The 16166-nt window shown below is 38.7% G+C and overlaps 2 protein-coding genes across 2 annotated transcripts; both read left to right on the plus strand.

The window, feature by feature from the left end:
- Positions 1-486: 486 nt before the first annotated feature.
- On the plus strand, positions 487-1525 carry LOC100533501 (cocaine- and amphetamine-regulated transcript ch22). The gene is given in 3 exon segments (NM_001204783.1): positions 487-691; positions 915-995; positions 1114-1525. Coding segments are annotated over 3 exon segments (324 nt in total). The 5' UTR covers positions 487-556; the 3' UTR covers positions 1222-1525.
- Positions 1526-1906: 381 nt separating this feature from the next.
- Positions 1907-15153, plus strand: LOC101168906 (microtubule-associated protein 1S). Its single transcript, XM_011490275.3, has 10 exons — positions 1907-2105; positions 3465-3560; positions 4472-4554; positions 6243-6380; positions 7081-7591; positions 8214-8297; positions 8746-11195; positions 11479-11593; positions 12668-12885; positions 14537-15153. Exons 1-10 carry the CDS (start codon positions 1943-1945, stop codon positions 14690-14692), a joined length of 4014 nt encoding a protein of 1337 aa, XP_011488577.1. The 5' UTR covers positions 1907-1942; the 3' UTR covers positions 14693-15153.
- The last annotated feature ends 1013 nt before the right edge of the window (positions 15154-16166 follow it).

A 16166-nucleotide genomic window follows, 5' to 3' on the forward strand; every position in this document is an offset into this window, starting at 1 on the left:
GGGTGTTGCAGGTGGGCTTAAGGTTATCCACACAGGAGGAAATTGAATCTTGAGTACAGGTTGGTGTCAGTGAGGTTGGTTGGATTTGATTGAAACCTGACACTAGATATGATGATTATATAAATAAAACTGTTTGGTATAACTGATTGATAAACCTTTAACTTAACAGATTTATTTAGATTAACTTTTAAAAGTTCTTAATATCTGTTTCATGTACTGTATGTTCAAATACAAAAACATAAAAAATTTAGTGTCACATCTTGCGCTTAAAAATGTTCAGGAAATCCACTAAGCTTTGATATTAAGATGGCAAACACATGATATTAAATGTAAATTCACCTTTAGCCCCTTAGGATTTGACCTGGTGTTGTCTTGTCAAAGATGCAAAGGTAACGAGTGATGGCCTGAATAATTCAGAGGCTGCTCCTGCATGTCACAAGTGCAGCATCTGCCTATAAAAACGGGACTTCTCTGGATAGAAGGATCTCCACAGGACCCGTGATTCCCAATTGTCTCCAAAGAGTCGCAGAAACAAGAGTTTTTGGTTTTCAGAACCATGGTCAGCGCGCGGACTCTCCTCCTCGTGGTCACTTGCAGCTGCACCTACCTTTGGCTTTCCCGAGCCGAGGACTCTTCCTTGGAAACGCGCTCTCTGGATTTTACTCTGAAAGCTCAGCAAGAAAAGGATCTGGTGAGAAATTAGTGTCCAAAGTTTGATAATAGAATGAGGTTTGACTGACAAACCTCTAACAATCACTTAAGGTAGAATTACACGTGCACTGTAAATAAAAATAAATAACCTTTTACAAGGTTACATCGACAAATCACCCTTTACAAGGAAATTGTAGTTTCTGAAAGTAATTTTCATGAAAAAAACCCTCACATTTTAATGCTTCGAACGTTTTATTTGGCAGATCGACGCCTTGCAAGGAGTTTTAGAAAAGCTGAGAAACAAAGAAATGCCATTGGAGAAGAAGCTCGGATGGTTGCCTTCAGTAAGTAAAACAATTAGGAAAAAGACAGCAATTCAACGCAGGCAACATTTTGTTAACAGTTCTTCTTTTGATAGTTTATTTAAACATGTGTCTTGTTGATTTAATGTTGTTATTTCAGTGTGACGCAGGAGAGCCGTGCGCAGTGCGTAAAGGTGCGCGCATCGGAACACTGTGCGGCTGTCCTCGAGGGACTTCATGTAACTTCTACGTTCTCAAATGTTTATAGGAGTAAGAAAAGAGTTTATTTTAGAGTTGGAAATTATGACAATAATGAATAAGTATGGCATCAAGGGTGCAAATCATAAGTAATTTTCTGTCCTCATAAATCATTCAAATCCAAATCAATGCATCATTGGCAAATCAGTTCAGCTGGAAAATGTGTGGTCATTTGACCCTAAAAATTATAGCCTAATTTAAGTAAAAGGGGACTCTCTTTAGGAAATTTCTGTTAAGTATCAAACTTTCCTTATTTTTTATTTGAGAAATCCGTAGTCACTTAGTTGAATGGAATGCCAACCAATAAAGTAAAACATCAAGGAGAATTCGTATGATTAGTACCCTAATGTATCATGAAAATGTAAAATGTTTTCTTCTGGAAACGAGGAGGTTGTATGTTGCACGTTATGCAAAAATTGATCCTAATTTTAGTCATAAATGTTGTTTTTTCTTGTGTACATTACAGTGAGTTGTTGATTATTAAAGATACATATTCTAATTATTGTTTCTGATTATATTTGTAAGATGAACACAATAAAAGTAGAATTATTGTTAGAAAATTATGCCATGCCTAATGGATCAATAAGGTTCATTGATAAAATGATGGTTGGGTCATGTGATAGTTCAAAGTCACCCGCTTCCATTGACTGATGCGCAGCATCCCAGCGCAGCAGCTCTCATCTCTGCAATAAAAGCCTCTGTCGGGCTTTTTCTATGACATCACATCCAACATGGCGAGCAGCCGGGAGTGGGTGAGGGAGGTCCAGGAGGAGGCGAGGCGCGCTCCGACCGCAAACCTCGACTTCTGCCCTCACAAATACTCCCTGCTCATCATTATTGGACGCACCGCGCGCCCCAGACGCACGGAACACGTCAGCGGGGAGATCGAACGAGGTAGGTGCAATAAAAAAGAATGCTTCAAAGAGTCGTTTTGGATTCGAAAGAATTCAGATGCCCGCAAGTTGTCGTCGATGAAAGGATCGGCGGGGAAGATGCGCGGCCACAATGCAGCGTTTCAGTGATTCTGCCGCCCAAACCGAGGGTGCGTCATCTGGAGACGCTCGATCAGCAGCATCCCTCTTCATCCCTGCGGGTTCGGGCTAATTAAAAGCAGTTTGCTGCAGGTCTCTTTGTTTTACCTCAACCTGTCGATATGCAAGGTTACCCTGCCTTCTAATGACCACTAGTTAATAATATTCCATTGATACATGAATGCAGAGCAGGTCTATGATGATCCATTAAAGCATTAGGTTTTACTGCTGGTTTGTTCACAGATCTGTGGCCTAAATTGAAAGATGTATAATTGATGAGATACGCTGTGATGAAGAAATAAAGCAGAGCCTCCACATGCAGCAAGATATTAGAACAATAACTGAGCCAAGTGTAGCAGTCAATCATCATTTGTTGAAGGCTGACACCCAGAAATATGTCAGCAACTTTTCACAAAAGAAAAATGGCTTTGTTCTGTTACATGACGGTATTATTTGTGCAGTGCATCACATTAATTGAAAGTGAAAATCAATTTAATATAAAATGACATACATTACTCTTGCTCAAATTTTGTTTTGTTTTTATCTGCTGCACTTCAATTTTTTTTAATACAAAATGTTTCTTTTTCACCACCTATGAAGATTGCTTTTGGATTTTGTAGCAACGGTTAATTTACAAGTTCACCATGAGATTCAAGTAACAAAAATAAAGTTACACATACTATAAAATGTGTAACGCCTTACATTTTTTATTATGCTATGAAAATAAAAATTTTGCTTTTAAGTAGATTCTATATTAAGGTCAGTTTGAAGTGATTTGATGAGTATTTGCATGAGCAGGTGTCAATCAGTTATACTGTATCACGTGTGTCATTTTATATCATGTGTGCTACCTTTGAATAAACTGAAACTATAAATACATTATTGAATTATTAAAAATGTTCAATATTTGATAATGCGGAAGTTTGATTATGGGATTAGTACAAAATTAGTAACAAAAAGAAAGCTAAAAGTTTCTTAGATTAATATGCTTTTGACGTATTTTAGGATTTTTTGGAAAACTTATATTGAAACTTGCATTAAAAAAAATTACTTTCAAATTATAAATGTTTTCATGCTTTAATGTAATTAAAGAAGAAGAAAAACTGCCTCTTTGCATAAAGGGTGTTACAAATTTTGCTGCAAACTTTCTTAAAAACAGTTGTAAATGCTAACATTTTTTCACCCCTTATTTTGCTGATTCAGCGTATCTTTTACGCCGCAGGTATTCGCTCATGGGACGTGGATTTAAAATCCTGTAACTTGAACCTCTACCTGCAAGAGTTCCTCTCCCATCACACGGTATCTTTCAAGGGCTCAGGTAAAACTGAATAAAAATATGCCTTTCATAGGAGGCTCTCTCACTAAATTTCCTGGTCTCTATGGTAACACGCCAGCTCAGACTGTGAGGGGTCACTGAGGAAGGAAGGAAGTAAAAGGAAGCACGGAGGCTGTGGGGCAATTGTTAAACACAGGCGGGCCCTCAGACAGAAGCAGAGCCTTAAGAAAAACAAAAGATGATCACAATTCTGAACTAAAGTGTACTTATAAGTGAACTGGACACGTTGCAAAGGCAACCTGGAAGAAAGTAACTAAAGTGTAATTTTTTTTTTATTTTTAATGAAAAAAAAAAGGAAAAATAATTTCTATGCTATCATAATGTGAATAAAAGGCAGTAAGAATTATTTACTTGTGCAAAAGTGCAATAATAAGAATAATTTAGAGAGATTAAAAATGAAAAGTGTCAGCAAATTACAGATTTTTCAATTTTACATGCTTCATTCAGGGTGTGATTACATTTGGATGTTTTTGTTTCTTTGTCTTTTTTATATCATTTTACTGTTTTGGCCTCTTTCTTGGTTTCTAAACTGCGTGATCATCTAAAACTAAATAAAAATAAGTAGAAGGATATAATTTAAAGTACATAAAACCTTATTTTTAAGTGATGTATTTGTAGACATATGCTTTGGTTTCAGCTAAAAACGATAAAGATAAAGAAAAGTCTTGATCAATTTGGAAGAAGAACTGCTGGGTTCAGTCTTTCATCTTTTCATCTTTATCCTCTAAATTCTCTAAATCCGCGGACTCAGCTGCCCCTCTCTTCTTCCTTCCTTTTTTTCTCAGTCATGTTTTTGTGGTTACTAACACCCTTTTCTGTTTATTTGTGTCTCTTTCGCTTCTCTTTTGCTTTCCATCTGAAAGTCCTTGATCCTTCTCTGTCTGCCTCTGCAGGACAGAAGAATTTGCGACACTGTACAAAAGTTTTGGACATCCAGGTGCTGATCAGTCCGACTCAAGAACAGGCTTGTTCAGAGGTGGGTGGGACAGCTCATTGACATATTTATCATTGACATATTTTTATTCATTTGTAATGCTTCCAATAAATATTTTTACCTAATAAAATATTGACAGTATCATTTATGCATCATAAATTCCTTTAATGTAGACAATTTCCCAATACATGTAATATTTTCCTCAATTTGCCAGTATCTTCTTGATTTCACCAGAAAGCTTATAATGCATGCAATGTTTCTTGGAACACAAATGACTTTTATTATTTCAAACTTTAATCTGGTTTGAAAACTAACTTTCAGGAAAGTTTTAGTTTGTGTGTGTGTTTGTATATATTAAGTAAGGTGGGACTTTTTAAATCCTTTTTCCAATTATTAGTCTTTAAATGTTTTGATTTAATTTTTTAAAGTGATATCTGCATAACTTTAAGTATTTATAATGCACTATATTACCAAAAGTATCCGGTCACCCATTCAAATGATCAGAATCAGGTGTCCTGATCACTTGGGCTGACCTCAGGTGTATCTAATCAAGCACTCAGGCTTTATCCACAAACATTTGTGAAAGAACGGGTCGCTCTCAGGAGGTCAGTAAATTCTGTGCAAAGCAAAGCAAAGCAAAGCGTCAGATAGAGTTGTGTAAAGCACACCGCCACTGGACTCTAGAGCAGTGGAGATGTGGTATCTGGAGTGACGAATCATGCTTTTCCATCTGCCAATCTCATGATGAAGGTTGCCAAGAGAATTGTACATTTCAGACTGGATTGTGCATGCTGAGTGTAAAATTTGATGGAGGAGGAATTATGGTGTGGGGTTGTTTTTCCGGACTTTGGCTTGGCCCCTTAGTTTCAGTGAAAGGAACTCTGAATGCTTCAGGATTGTTTGGAGCAGGCCCCTTCCTCTTCCAACATGACTGTGCACAAAGCAAGGTCCATAAAGACATGGATGACAAAGTCTGGTGTGGATAAAAATGACTGGCCTGAACCCAATTGAACGCCTTTGGGATGAATTAGAGCAGAGACTGAGAGCCAGGCCTTCTCCACCAGCATCAGTGTGTGACCTCACCAATACACTTTTGGAAGAATGGTCAAAAATTCCTCCTCAATCCTCAACCTTGTGGGCAGCCTTCCCGGAAGAGCTGAAGCCGTAAGAGCTTAAAAAGGTGGACCGACATCATATTGGGGTTAGGAATGGGACGGCATTTTATAGGTCATATGTGAGTCAGGGCAGGAGAGCCAGTACTTTTAGTAATATAGTGTCTGTTGATGTACATTTAATAAATTGTAAATACTTCTATACCCACAGTGGCCACTTTAAATGGTAAAAAATAAATGGAACTTGGTGAAAACCTCAGTTGTTTTTGAAGTTTAAAGGCCAATAATTGTTTAGAATCACACTTTTGCAGCCTTTTAGTAAAAAATGTCAAACCTTTTAGTTTAGTCTTGTCATCTGATCTAATGCCAGTACTGGAGAACTGCTTGGAGTCATTTTCTTGTTGGGTCCAATTCAGTTACAAATGTATTTAAATGACAATAATGGCATCAAAAGACCAAAACAATGTTAAAATGTACAGTAAATTTGATCATTTCTGACTGTATTAAAAATATCCAGCTCAAGAGAAACATACTGAAATGAATTGCATTGAAAGTGAGCGTGACTTGAAAGGCTTTTGAGAAAATCAGCTGATTTTTCCATCTGTGTTGGTTGGTCAGGTGTTTGCTCTGCTGTCCAGGGAGTCGGCTCATAAGCTGTTGATCTTGGCAGGCCTGACGGCGGAGGAAAGTGGAGATCTACTGTTTCACAAAGGGCGGTTTTCAGCACGTCAACTGACACAAATACTGACAGAGCAGGTACAGTGTCCTGTCTGCAAACGCTGGCTGATGAAGCCTTTTTGCATAAAAAAGGAGGAAACATTTAAACCACAAACTGACGTGTCTATAGGTCTGTGTATAAATGAGGTAGAAAACATAAATTAAATGCACATTTCAAAGCCATAGTTGCAGTTAAGCTGCAACAATGTAAATTCTAGCTGATTATTGATAACATTTAAAAACAAAATCCAGAAGAAAAAAGAGGTTAAAAACAATGGAAAAAGCTCAAGCGTAAGATAAGTTAACATTCTGAAAAGCTATTTAAAAAAAAATGTTTCAAGAAATAAATACAATATTTTCAAAGATTATGAGCAAAGGACTCTGATTTTATATAGTAACGATGATGATTGTGGTTATAATCTGAAAAATTCTCGTGCTTTTTGATACGAATAGAAGAAACATTAAAGAGACAAAGACATTCAACTTTTTTCAGTCAGAAGCTTTTAATATTTTTGTTTAGAATTTGCATTGAAACACAAGTATATTCATCAAAAGAAAGCAGTTTGCATCATTTGATCCATTCAATATTGTTGTTTTGTAAATAATTGGAGTTGAATAAGTTATTTTTCATTTAGTCGATGCATAAAAAAACGCTGACTTCCTTCACTTAGCATCAGAATAATACACCTAATCAATTTTTTTAATTAATACAGTTTTTGCACATTCTTTCACCTTTTAGCTGCTGGATCTGGAGAGCTCTGGCTCCTCACATCTGCACTCAAAAATCAGTCTGACCTTCAGCTGTCCAAATGTTGGCCAGTGGAAGAAAACTCTTTTAGCAAACCCATCTCTTCAGGGTCCCATCACGCTCCGCATCAACCCCCCAGAGGTTCTGCCTGCCATGGAGTCTCTCCAGGGATTCACATCCCTCATCTCTAGCACCCTTTGCCCTGCGTCCTCCTTTGACCTGCTGCCGCCTCCCTCCTCTGTGGGGTTCCTAAAGCTGTCCCGCCCCTGTTGTTATGTGTTCCCCGCTGGCTGCGGGGACTGTGCGTTCTTTGCCATTAACGGGTTCACGGTGCTGGTGGACGGGGGGTCAGACTCTCAAGCCTGTTTCTGGAAGCTGGTCCGTCACCTCGACCGAGTGGATGCAGTTTTACTGACTCATACTGGGACAGAAAACCTCCCAGGAGTCATTTCCTTTCTGCAGAGGAAAGTAGGAGAGAAAGAACTGACCTCTGAACTAAAAGGTAGGAGATTTTTATTTTTCAAAACCATACCTATCAGGGTTCTTTTGATTTTATTTATAAGATCAAAAATTTTTTTTATACAAAATCATTCATCTCATACCAGGCATTTAATAATGTAATTTTAGTTTGTAACAAGTTTGTAACAAGTTTATTTCAAATCAAATCAACATTTACCTGGAAAAAGAAAATATAAGTCAATACATGACTTGGAAAATAAGATTTGAAAGGGGAATGGAAGAAGCGAAAGCTTATAAAAATCCAAACCCCCACTAAACTTTTATCTTATTTATTCTCCATGTTTTAGTGGATTTCTCTTTGCTTTATCAGACGTTTCCTATAATTCTCCACCCTGCTTCACACCGTTTTTTTTGTTGCTAAAATGGCTGGGAGGTTTCCCTTTAAATTATCTCTGATCTACTTGTATCAATATTCAAATTCTTTTACTTTGTTGATATACTATTTTATAACTTAGCTGATTTTTCTATGCATCATTCTTTTTTTCTGCTTTTGTTGGAACAATAAAGCTTTATCTAACCTCTAACCTGACCCCTCATTTAAGTATAATCCAACTGTGTTTGAAAACTTGTTTTTTTTCTGAGTAAAACTGTTTTTGTCTGCACAGAAGACTCTTCTAAAAAGCTCATCTCCCCAGAGCTTGGAGTTCTGTTCTTCAACGCCCCCAGCAGGTTGCAGGAGGAACAGCAATGTAAGTGAAATATGTAGAAGTCTAAGTCAAAGTCAAAGTCAAAGTCAGCGTTATTGTCAAGTACGCTGCATACACATGACATACAGCCCAGATGAAATGACTTTCCTATCACCCCACAGTGCAAGCAGCTTATAAAATAATAAAATAAAATAGATAAAATAACAGTCACAATAAGAAGAATAACAGCAATCTGAAAAGTGCAAAAGAGCAATGAGATGGTAAAGTGACAGTTTAAAGTGACAACCGTGCTAAGAGCAGTAAGTAGATGAGTCAGTGATGCCAATCTTTGGTGAAGATGATGTTCTGAAGCAGGAAAAACCCAACTAAGTAGAGGAAAAAGACAAATGTGATTTTCTTATAGAGCATTCATGTTCTGTGTTGTCATTTAAAGTTGTATTACATGCAGAAATGAAAGTAAAATAACACATTGTGGATCACTTTTTTCTAGGTGTGGATGATGTTTTAAAGAGCACACAGCAAGCAGCACTGACCCTGCAGCTGCTAAATAAGTTAGACATCAAACCTCAGCCGATGTTTCGACCACAAGGAGTCCCAATTAAGCCCCTGACACTTTTCCAGAAAATGGGAGTGGGACAGCTTGATTTATACATCCTGAGTCCAGGCAAAAACAGTCCGGAGTACGAGACATTCATGCACAGCTGGCCAGATGGAGCACCTTTGAAAGGCCAGAATCTCCCCCTTCCGGTTCTCGCATCTGTGACCGCTTTGTTAGTGTGGCACCCAGCATGCCCTCATGAGAAAGTGGTGAGGGTGCTATTCCCAGGCGTGACTCCCCAGGAGAAACTGCTGCAGGGCCTAGAGAAGCTTAAGGGGCTAGACTTCCTCCAGTCGCCCACTGTGACCACCGGAGACTTGGAAAGACTGGGAGAGGACAGGAAGAAACAAAGGACAGAAAGTGTGGACAGTTGCAAGTCAAAAGAAAAAGAGGGGACAAATAAACAGGGGAAAGAACGAGGAGTTAGAGAAGAGGGAAAGGATGCATTGTTAAAGGAAAAGGCAAAGACATTGAATGGATCTGGCTCAAGAGATCAAACCACTAAAAAGGAGACAGGACTGAAGCATAAAGCATCATTTTCAGAGAAAAACTCTGCAAAGAAAGGAGTAGATTGGAAAAAAGAGGAAAAGACAGGAAGTAGAGAGGAGAACAACTTTCTAAGAAAAAATCAGACGAAAAAGGATCCAGTTTCATCCAAACCAAAGAATGAAAATAAAACAAAAATTAAGAAGGAAACAACAAATGACTCCAAAACAGGAGAAAAGAGGTTAAGAAAATCATTCGGAAAGGAATTAAACGAGAGCAAAAAAGAAAATCGAAACTCTGAGATGCCAAATAACTCAGCAAAACCCACCGCTGTGGCTAAAATTCCAGAGTCTGAGAACAGTGAGCTGCAGAAAGAAAAAAAAGTTGAGAAAAAGCAAATTGGCTCCAAAATGTCGACACCTGAAGATATGACACGCGATTTTCTCCAGCTTGAGGAGGAGAGTAAACTTAAGAAGGCTGAAGCTTCAAATGGTGACAGAAAGAGAAGCAGTGAGTCAGAAAAGGAAAAGAGCCCCAAAGGCTTGAACAGAGAAATGTGCAATGAAACGGCTGGAAGATCGGAAGAGGAAGCAGGTGCTTTAGGGGTGATGGCTGCAGAGTTTCCACAAAAGAGTAAACAACAACCAACAAATGAAGGGGTGGAAATAAACTCCCAGAAAAACCTTTTTCATGAGCCTGAAAGTTCCAGAAAACAAGCTAAAGTTGTTGGATTTCCTTCTCCTTTTAATAAAACGCCAAAAACAGAGTGTATAGTTGAGCAAGATTTAACCCCAACTGAGTACACTCTACTGGACGGGGCTTTGAGAAACACCCCACCCTCACAGTCCTCTCCAGAGAACCAGGGTCCCAACAGCCATGAGGAACAGACAGTCGAGCAAACGTCCCCCGATTCACGGCCCAACAGCGCCGGCCACACTCCTTACTGTTTGTCTCCGGATGATGTGTGGTGCAACCGAGCAACTCAACTTAGCCGGCTTCAAGACCGGATGAATGACCCCGATGTAGCCGATCCAGTTTTATGCCAAAAAAGGGAGGAGCAACTTCCCCAGTCCCCAGAAAACCCCACAAAAACGAAAGACAAGCATCTAAGCTTCCTTCCTTTGGGCACATTTAAAGAGGGATCTTCAGATCCTTCTCCTTCCATGGCCACCACAACCACTACACATTCGATGCCGGCCGAGGTGAGCTCACCTCAATCCACAGAAGTGGATGAATCTCTGTCCATGTCATTCGAGCAGGGAGCAAGCACTGTCAGCCAGAGAGAAGGAGATGACAGTGTTCATCACTCAAATGGAGGCCACCTTTCAGGGTTGTCCTTACCGGTGAAGAAGCCACCACGGTCTTTAGGGCAGACCCCTGAGATGGGGCGACCTCCTGCACCTAACACACTCCTTTTAGAGGGTTCCTCTCACGATGTTGACTTGTGTTTGGTTTCTCCGTGCGAGTTTAAGCACTTCAAGCATCCCGAGTCAGGTGCCGGCGAGGCCTCCAAAGGAAGCCCCGCTCCACACCAACACTCCATCAACAACAAGAGCAAGAAGGACAATTCACAGAGTGAATCAAATGCTCCTGTCTGCACTGAAGACTGCCCATCCACCACAGCTGATGGAGCTCTGGACTCGGATGAGGAGGAGTCGTGTAGTGAGGCGTCTAACTCTCCCCACGACCTCCACAACAGTCAGGGTCTGCCTGCAGACCCCCTTCCTGCCCCACTCAGAGACAGTCCACCCTTACCTCCAAATCCCGACGCCTCCATGCCAGTTCCTCAGTCTGACCTCAATGTTCAAGGGAAGAAATCAAAAGCCACTGGGACACGGGGCAAGAAACTGCAGGGGGTGAGTTTACTGAATATTCACAAAGAAAATAAAAGGCAATAATTTTTATTGTAAAAACTCTATATTTATACTAAAATTCTTGAGCAACTTTTCTCCCACTTAACACATTTTAGAATTAATTTAGATCAAACATGATGCAGAGGTGGTTCAATTCTTATGCTGCTAATTTAGTTCTTTAAAACGGAATTATTCGTTTGCTTTAGAAGTATACAATAAAAGAAAGCTTCACATTAGACAAAATCTATATCACGTCTTGTAAACGATTGAACTTTTGCATCTTCAGGTTATTGATGGACCCCAGAAATTAGGCTCAGGAAAAAGCAGGACCGTGAGTGGAGTGACAAAGGGAAACGCCTCTTCAGCTCGGACAGCACCGGCAAAAGCTTCAGCTGGTTCAGGTGGGAGACAGGTCCTTCTTGGTGGTACAACTCTGTTGTTGTTGGTTTTGTTTTTAAGACAATGTACCCAAGAGTTGTCTCATGTCAATGTTCATCTCCTTGGATCCTTCATCTGTTTCATTTAAGCAGTTGAAAAATCTCATCCAGACCAAACAAGCAGTACAGTTTAACAGAAAAACCCACTCAAGAGAAGCAGTACATAAAAATAAGAAGTGACATAAGAACTTTGTCTTTTCAGTAGAAAAACCCTACAACACAGATGAAAAAGAAGGAAATAACTGGCCAAGTTCTCTTACTTAAACTTTTTCTCCTTCTTGTGTAGCTTGTTAGGCTGCATGGTGGTGTAGTGGTTAGCGTTCTTACCTTACAGCGAAAAGACCCTGGTTTGAATCCTAGCTGGGGCCTTTCTGTGTGGACTTTGCATGTTCTCCAATGTGCATGTGTGGTTTTTCTGGCTTCCTCCCACAGTCCGAAAACATGCTTCACAGGTTAATTGGTGTCTCTAGCCTGTCTCTATGTGCATGTTAGAGTGAACCCCACCTTGGCCCAACTGTATAAGGGTTGGCTCCAGCAGCTCTGTGACCCCACAAGGGATTCAGCGGGTTCTGAAGATGGATGGTATTGCCTGTTTAAGATGTTCTGTCCCCATTGGAGCAGCTGTTGTAACTGGGTGTTGTCCGGAACAGTCTACTCCTAAATTTTTTTTTTGGATTTAACCCTTTTGCTAATCTAGGCACTTTTACATTGGGAGTTGGGTCATCTAGACCCACTAGACAGTGCGCTGAACTTTTTTCTTCAATGATTTGTGATCTTCACTGGCTTCCATCCATTACATGAAATCCTCTCCACCTTGATCTATCTTTGTCATGGTAGGGAGAACACGTCAATGGTCATCTTGACCCCATAGGATAGCACAAGGGTTAAACAAACCAAGTAATACAAAAGAGTGACCTATTTTTTGTGTTCTCCCTTCAAGCCCGTCAGACCATTCTGATCTAAATGTGCCTTGGAGTAACAATGTGTACCTTCACATCAAAAGTCTTAGAATCTGTTCTTGTTTTCCCTTGTTTCTAGCCTCAAAGCCCAACTCCAGTGGAGACGTCAGTGTGTATGTGGATCTGGCCTATATTCCCTCCGGAGCCTCCGCCCCAACAGTCACTGTGGACTTCTTCAGGTGTGTTCGCTCTTCCTGCTACATCGTCAGTGGAAACAGTCCTGAGCGAGAGGAGCTAATGAGGCAGACGCTGGACGCTCTACTGGACGGCAAGTCTTCATGGCTTGATGCTGTGCAGGTAACCTCTCTCTTTCCTCATATTTAAAGCTGCAGCCTAGAGTTAATTATTTCAAATCATCAGTAAAAAAATAAAAGGTGAATAAAAAGCAAAACAGTTAAAAGAAATTGACTACCGTACTAAAAAAAAAAAAAAAGCAAGATAAAAACACAAGCCCAATCATTTTGGAGTCACAGAGTGCATTTGATGTTGATTGAAAAATGTAAGTGGTTCTGCAAGTGCTCATGTTGGGTGGGGGGGCACACAGCTGATTTTTTAAAAGCTTTGAAGGAAAATGCTGTTTAGCATCCTGGATCATAGATATTTGCTTTGGAACATTCGAAAGGCAGGAGACTAAACAGACGGGGATGGATGACTCGTACCATCTTAGTGATTTTGCTGATGGAACATTTTACCTTGCAGAGCTGTTCCTGCTGGCTGTTTGCACTCGGAAGAAAACAAAAAATAAAATAAAAATGTAAGAAACAAAGCAAAAAAGTTCACTAAAAGAAATGTTGCTTAATCAAATACACACATCAGTTTTCCTTTTATAGTACTTTTGTTGAGTTTTTTTGGGAAAAAAAAACTATATTTATCTAGTTTTTATTTATATGTATATTATTCTAATTTTCAAATAAAAATTCTACCCTTTTACATTGTAAATCACTGTGCAAAAAGCTGACTTTCTTAGCCCAACAAATTTAGCTATGGATGAAAGTTTGAAAGGTAAATTCATATTCAAACACATTAAGTTAAATTGGAAATAAATGTAATTTATTCAGTTTTTTGCAGTAATATCACACCCAAGAATAGACTACACAAAAACTGAACCAAAACTCCTCAGAGTCAGGCATACGGGTATGTTAGAACCAAAATACAGAAGGAAAGAGAAGTAAAATCTCAGTTATGGAGTTAATAGCATTTAAAGCATAAAAATACCAATGTCACAGGATGTGATGAATCTATAAACTGCATGACTGCCTGAAGTGCTGACTGGAAGGGTTAAGACTGAATAAAATAAAATAAAAAAAGTTGGCAACAGAATGAGTTCACATCTGAAATTAAAATAGGAAGTAAAAGTGAATAGAAAAAGTACATAACTAAGGAGGCTCTAAAACATTTGTTTGTAGTTTTTTGGTTTGAATTTTTTGACCGAAAATATAAAATGTTTTTTTTTTTTATGTAAATAGCGTTTGATGTTGTTTAAATCTGAACATTTTATTTCAGCAGTACATTCTTTGAAAAGTTTAGCTTCCGGTCCCTGGATGTTGTTTGATTCCTTCTCACTTCAATGTTTCTGGCCGTCAAAGTTACTTTTGCAAAGAATCAGAACTAATTTTTCTCTTACCAAATCCTGATTGAGTTGATTTTCTGGATTTTCAGCCTGATCGCCATTCTATGTTTGCTTTTTAATAAATTCTTCATTAGGATCTTTCTCGCCTCCAAAAGTGGCATGACATAAAGATTTACACACACAGAAAGACAAAATGATTCAAGAATATTGTAAAACTCTGATGAATGTGTTATAGATTTTGAGTTATTAAATACACAACAGGTGAAAAACTCTCAAAAGGTAAATAACCATAAAAGTGCAAAATATGGGGAGAAACATGGCAAATCAAACTAAATTTTAAAAAGTGTCAACAAATAATTTACAGTGTCCTTGTGTCAGGTGACGCTGATACCAACCTTTGAGTCGGCGTCGATGCAGGAGTGGTACCAGCACACCTTGGACAGACAGCGGGAGCTGAACGTCACAGTTCTGGGATCCAACAGCACCGTCGCCATGCAGGATGAGACCTTCCCCGCCTGCAAGATAGAGTTCTGAGAAAAATGCTTTCAAATCAAGACAAATAAACTAAAGGATTAAAAGAAAATGATGCCACAGGGAAAAGTAAAACCCTTGCATGCATGTAGGTAAAAGATGGGATGAATATCGGGGGATTTGTCAGTCCTACATGCAAATAACCTCTTTGTTTTGCACTTTATTTTGTTCTTTCACTGTTTCTTATTAGTGAAAGGGACTATGCGTGTTAATTTTTTAATTGATTTAGATTTGGGACCATGATCCTGTATTAAACAGGTGAGGAGTCCACATTGATGTCCTTTCAGCCTCCAAGGAGTCCTTTGAAAGCGGATACTTGGATCATTCAGGATACCATCCATGGAGTTAACATTGTGTGCATTGGAACAAGGCAATCATCTGTGCTACACAAGTCAGCACATTTTGCTGCTTAATGCAACATTTCTCCATCAGTTTGAAGATCAAATTAAAAAAAACAACACTTTTTTGTATTTTTTTTAATGGCATTATGACTTAAAAGTCTATGTGCACGTTTAACAAAAGGACGTGTTTGTGCATGAGGGATGCATGTCCACCGATATCATTGATTTTTTGCAAAGATCAATGCTAAACAAACCGACAGCTTGTGACAGTCTAAACCACTAAAGAGTGAACAGAGGTTCATTTGAAGGAATGGGTTAATACCAGAATTACAACAATCTTGCTTTTTGCTGTCCACCAATTATATTCCTTTTGAAATGTGTTTGGTTATGCAACTGTAGAATCATGCTGCAAATGCTTTTGTAGAGGAATGCTATCATGCTACAGTATGTCTTGCTCTAAAATGGAAAGGGTTCGGACAGGGGTCTGCAACCTTTAACGCTATCAGAGCCATTTGGTCCAGTTTCTTACAGACCAAAACCCAGAGAGAGCCGCAAAGTCCCACTTTGTTTAAAAATAAAACAAACTTTATTATTTTTTGTGATTATTAAGCCATTCATTTTTTTAAATGTAGTTTTAGACATTTACATTAGTTGAATTAGAATAGTGTTATTTTTTGCTATAAAACTAATTTAGCTTATTATTTTTATTGACAGCAGACACGTGCAAGTTCCTTTCAAAATAAAATACATGCTGTATCAAATCCGATCCTCCTGCTGCAGCAGATTTACTTGAAGCAAAAAGAAGAAGAAGAAAGTCAAACATTACATTTTCTACCATTTTGTTTTTGGTCTGCCTGCATCTTTTTTTTCTTTTACTATTGAATTTAACCAACACTGAATTAAATTCTAGTTTTTCATAAAAACGTATTCATAAATTGCAATTGAATAATTTAAGAGCTTTGCCTCTCAACAGCAACTAGACACTGTTGTGCAGCAGAAGTTCAGAATAAGTGCTTAAAATTTTGATTAAAGCTTTTACCATCATTCTGCTCAGTTATGTGACATGTTAAATATCCATAAATCCATAAAAAACATAAATGACAAAACTGACAATAAAACAAATGGACTAAAAAACA

The sequence above is a fragment of the Oryzias latipes genome, chromosome 22 (assembly GCF_002234675.1).
Source record: "Oryzias latipes chromosome 22, ASM223467v1".
In the NCBI taxonomy this organism is placed as follows: domain Eukaryota; kingdom Metazoa; phylum Chordata; class Actinopteri; order Beloniformes; family Adrianichthyidae; genus Oryzias; species Oryzias latipes.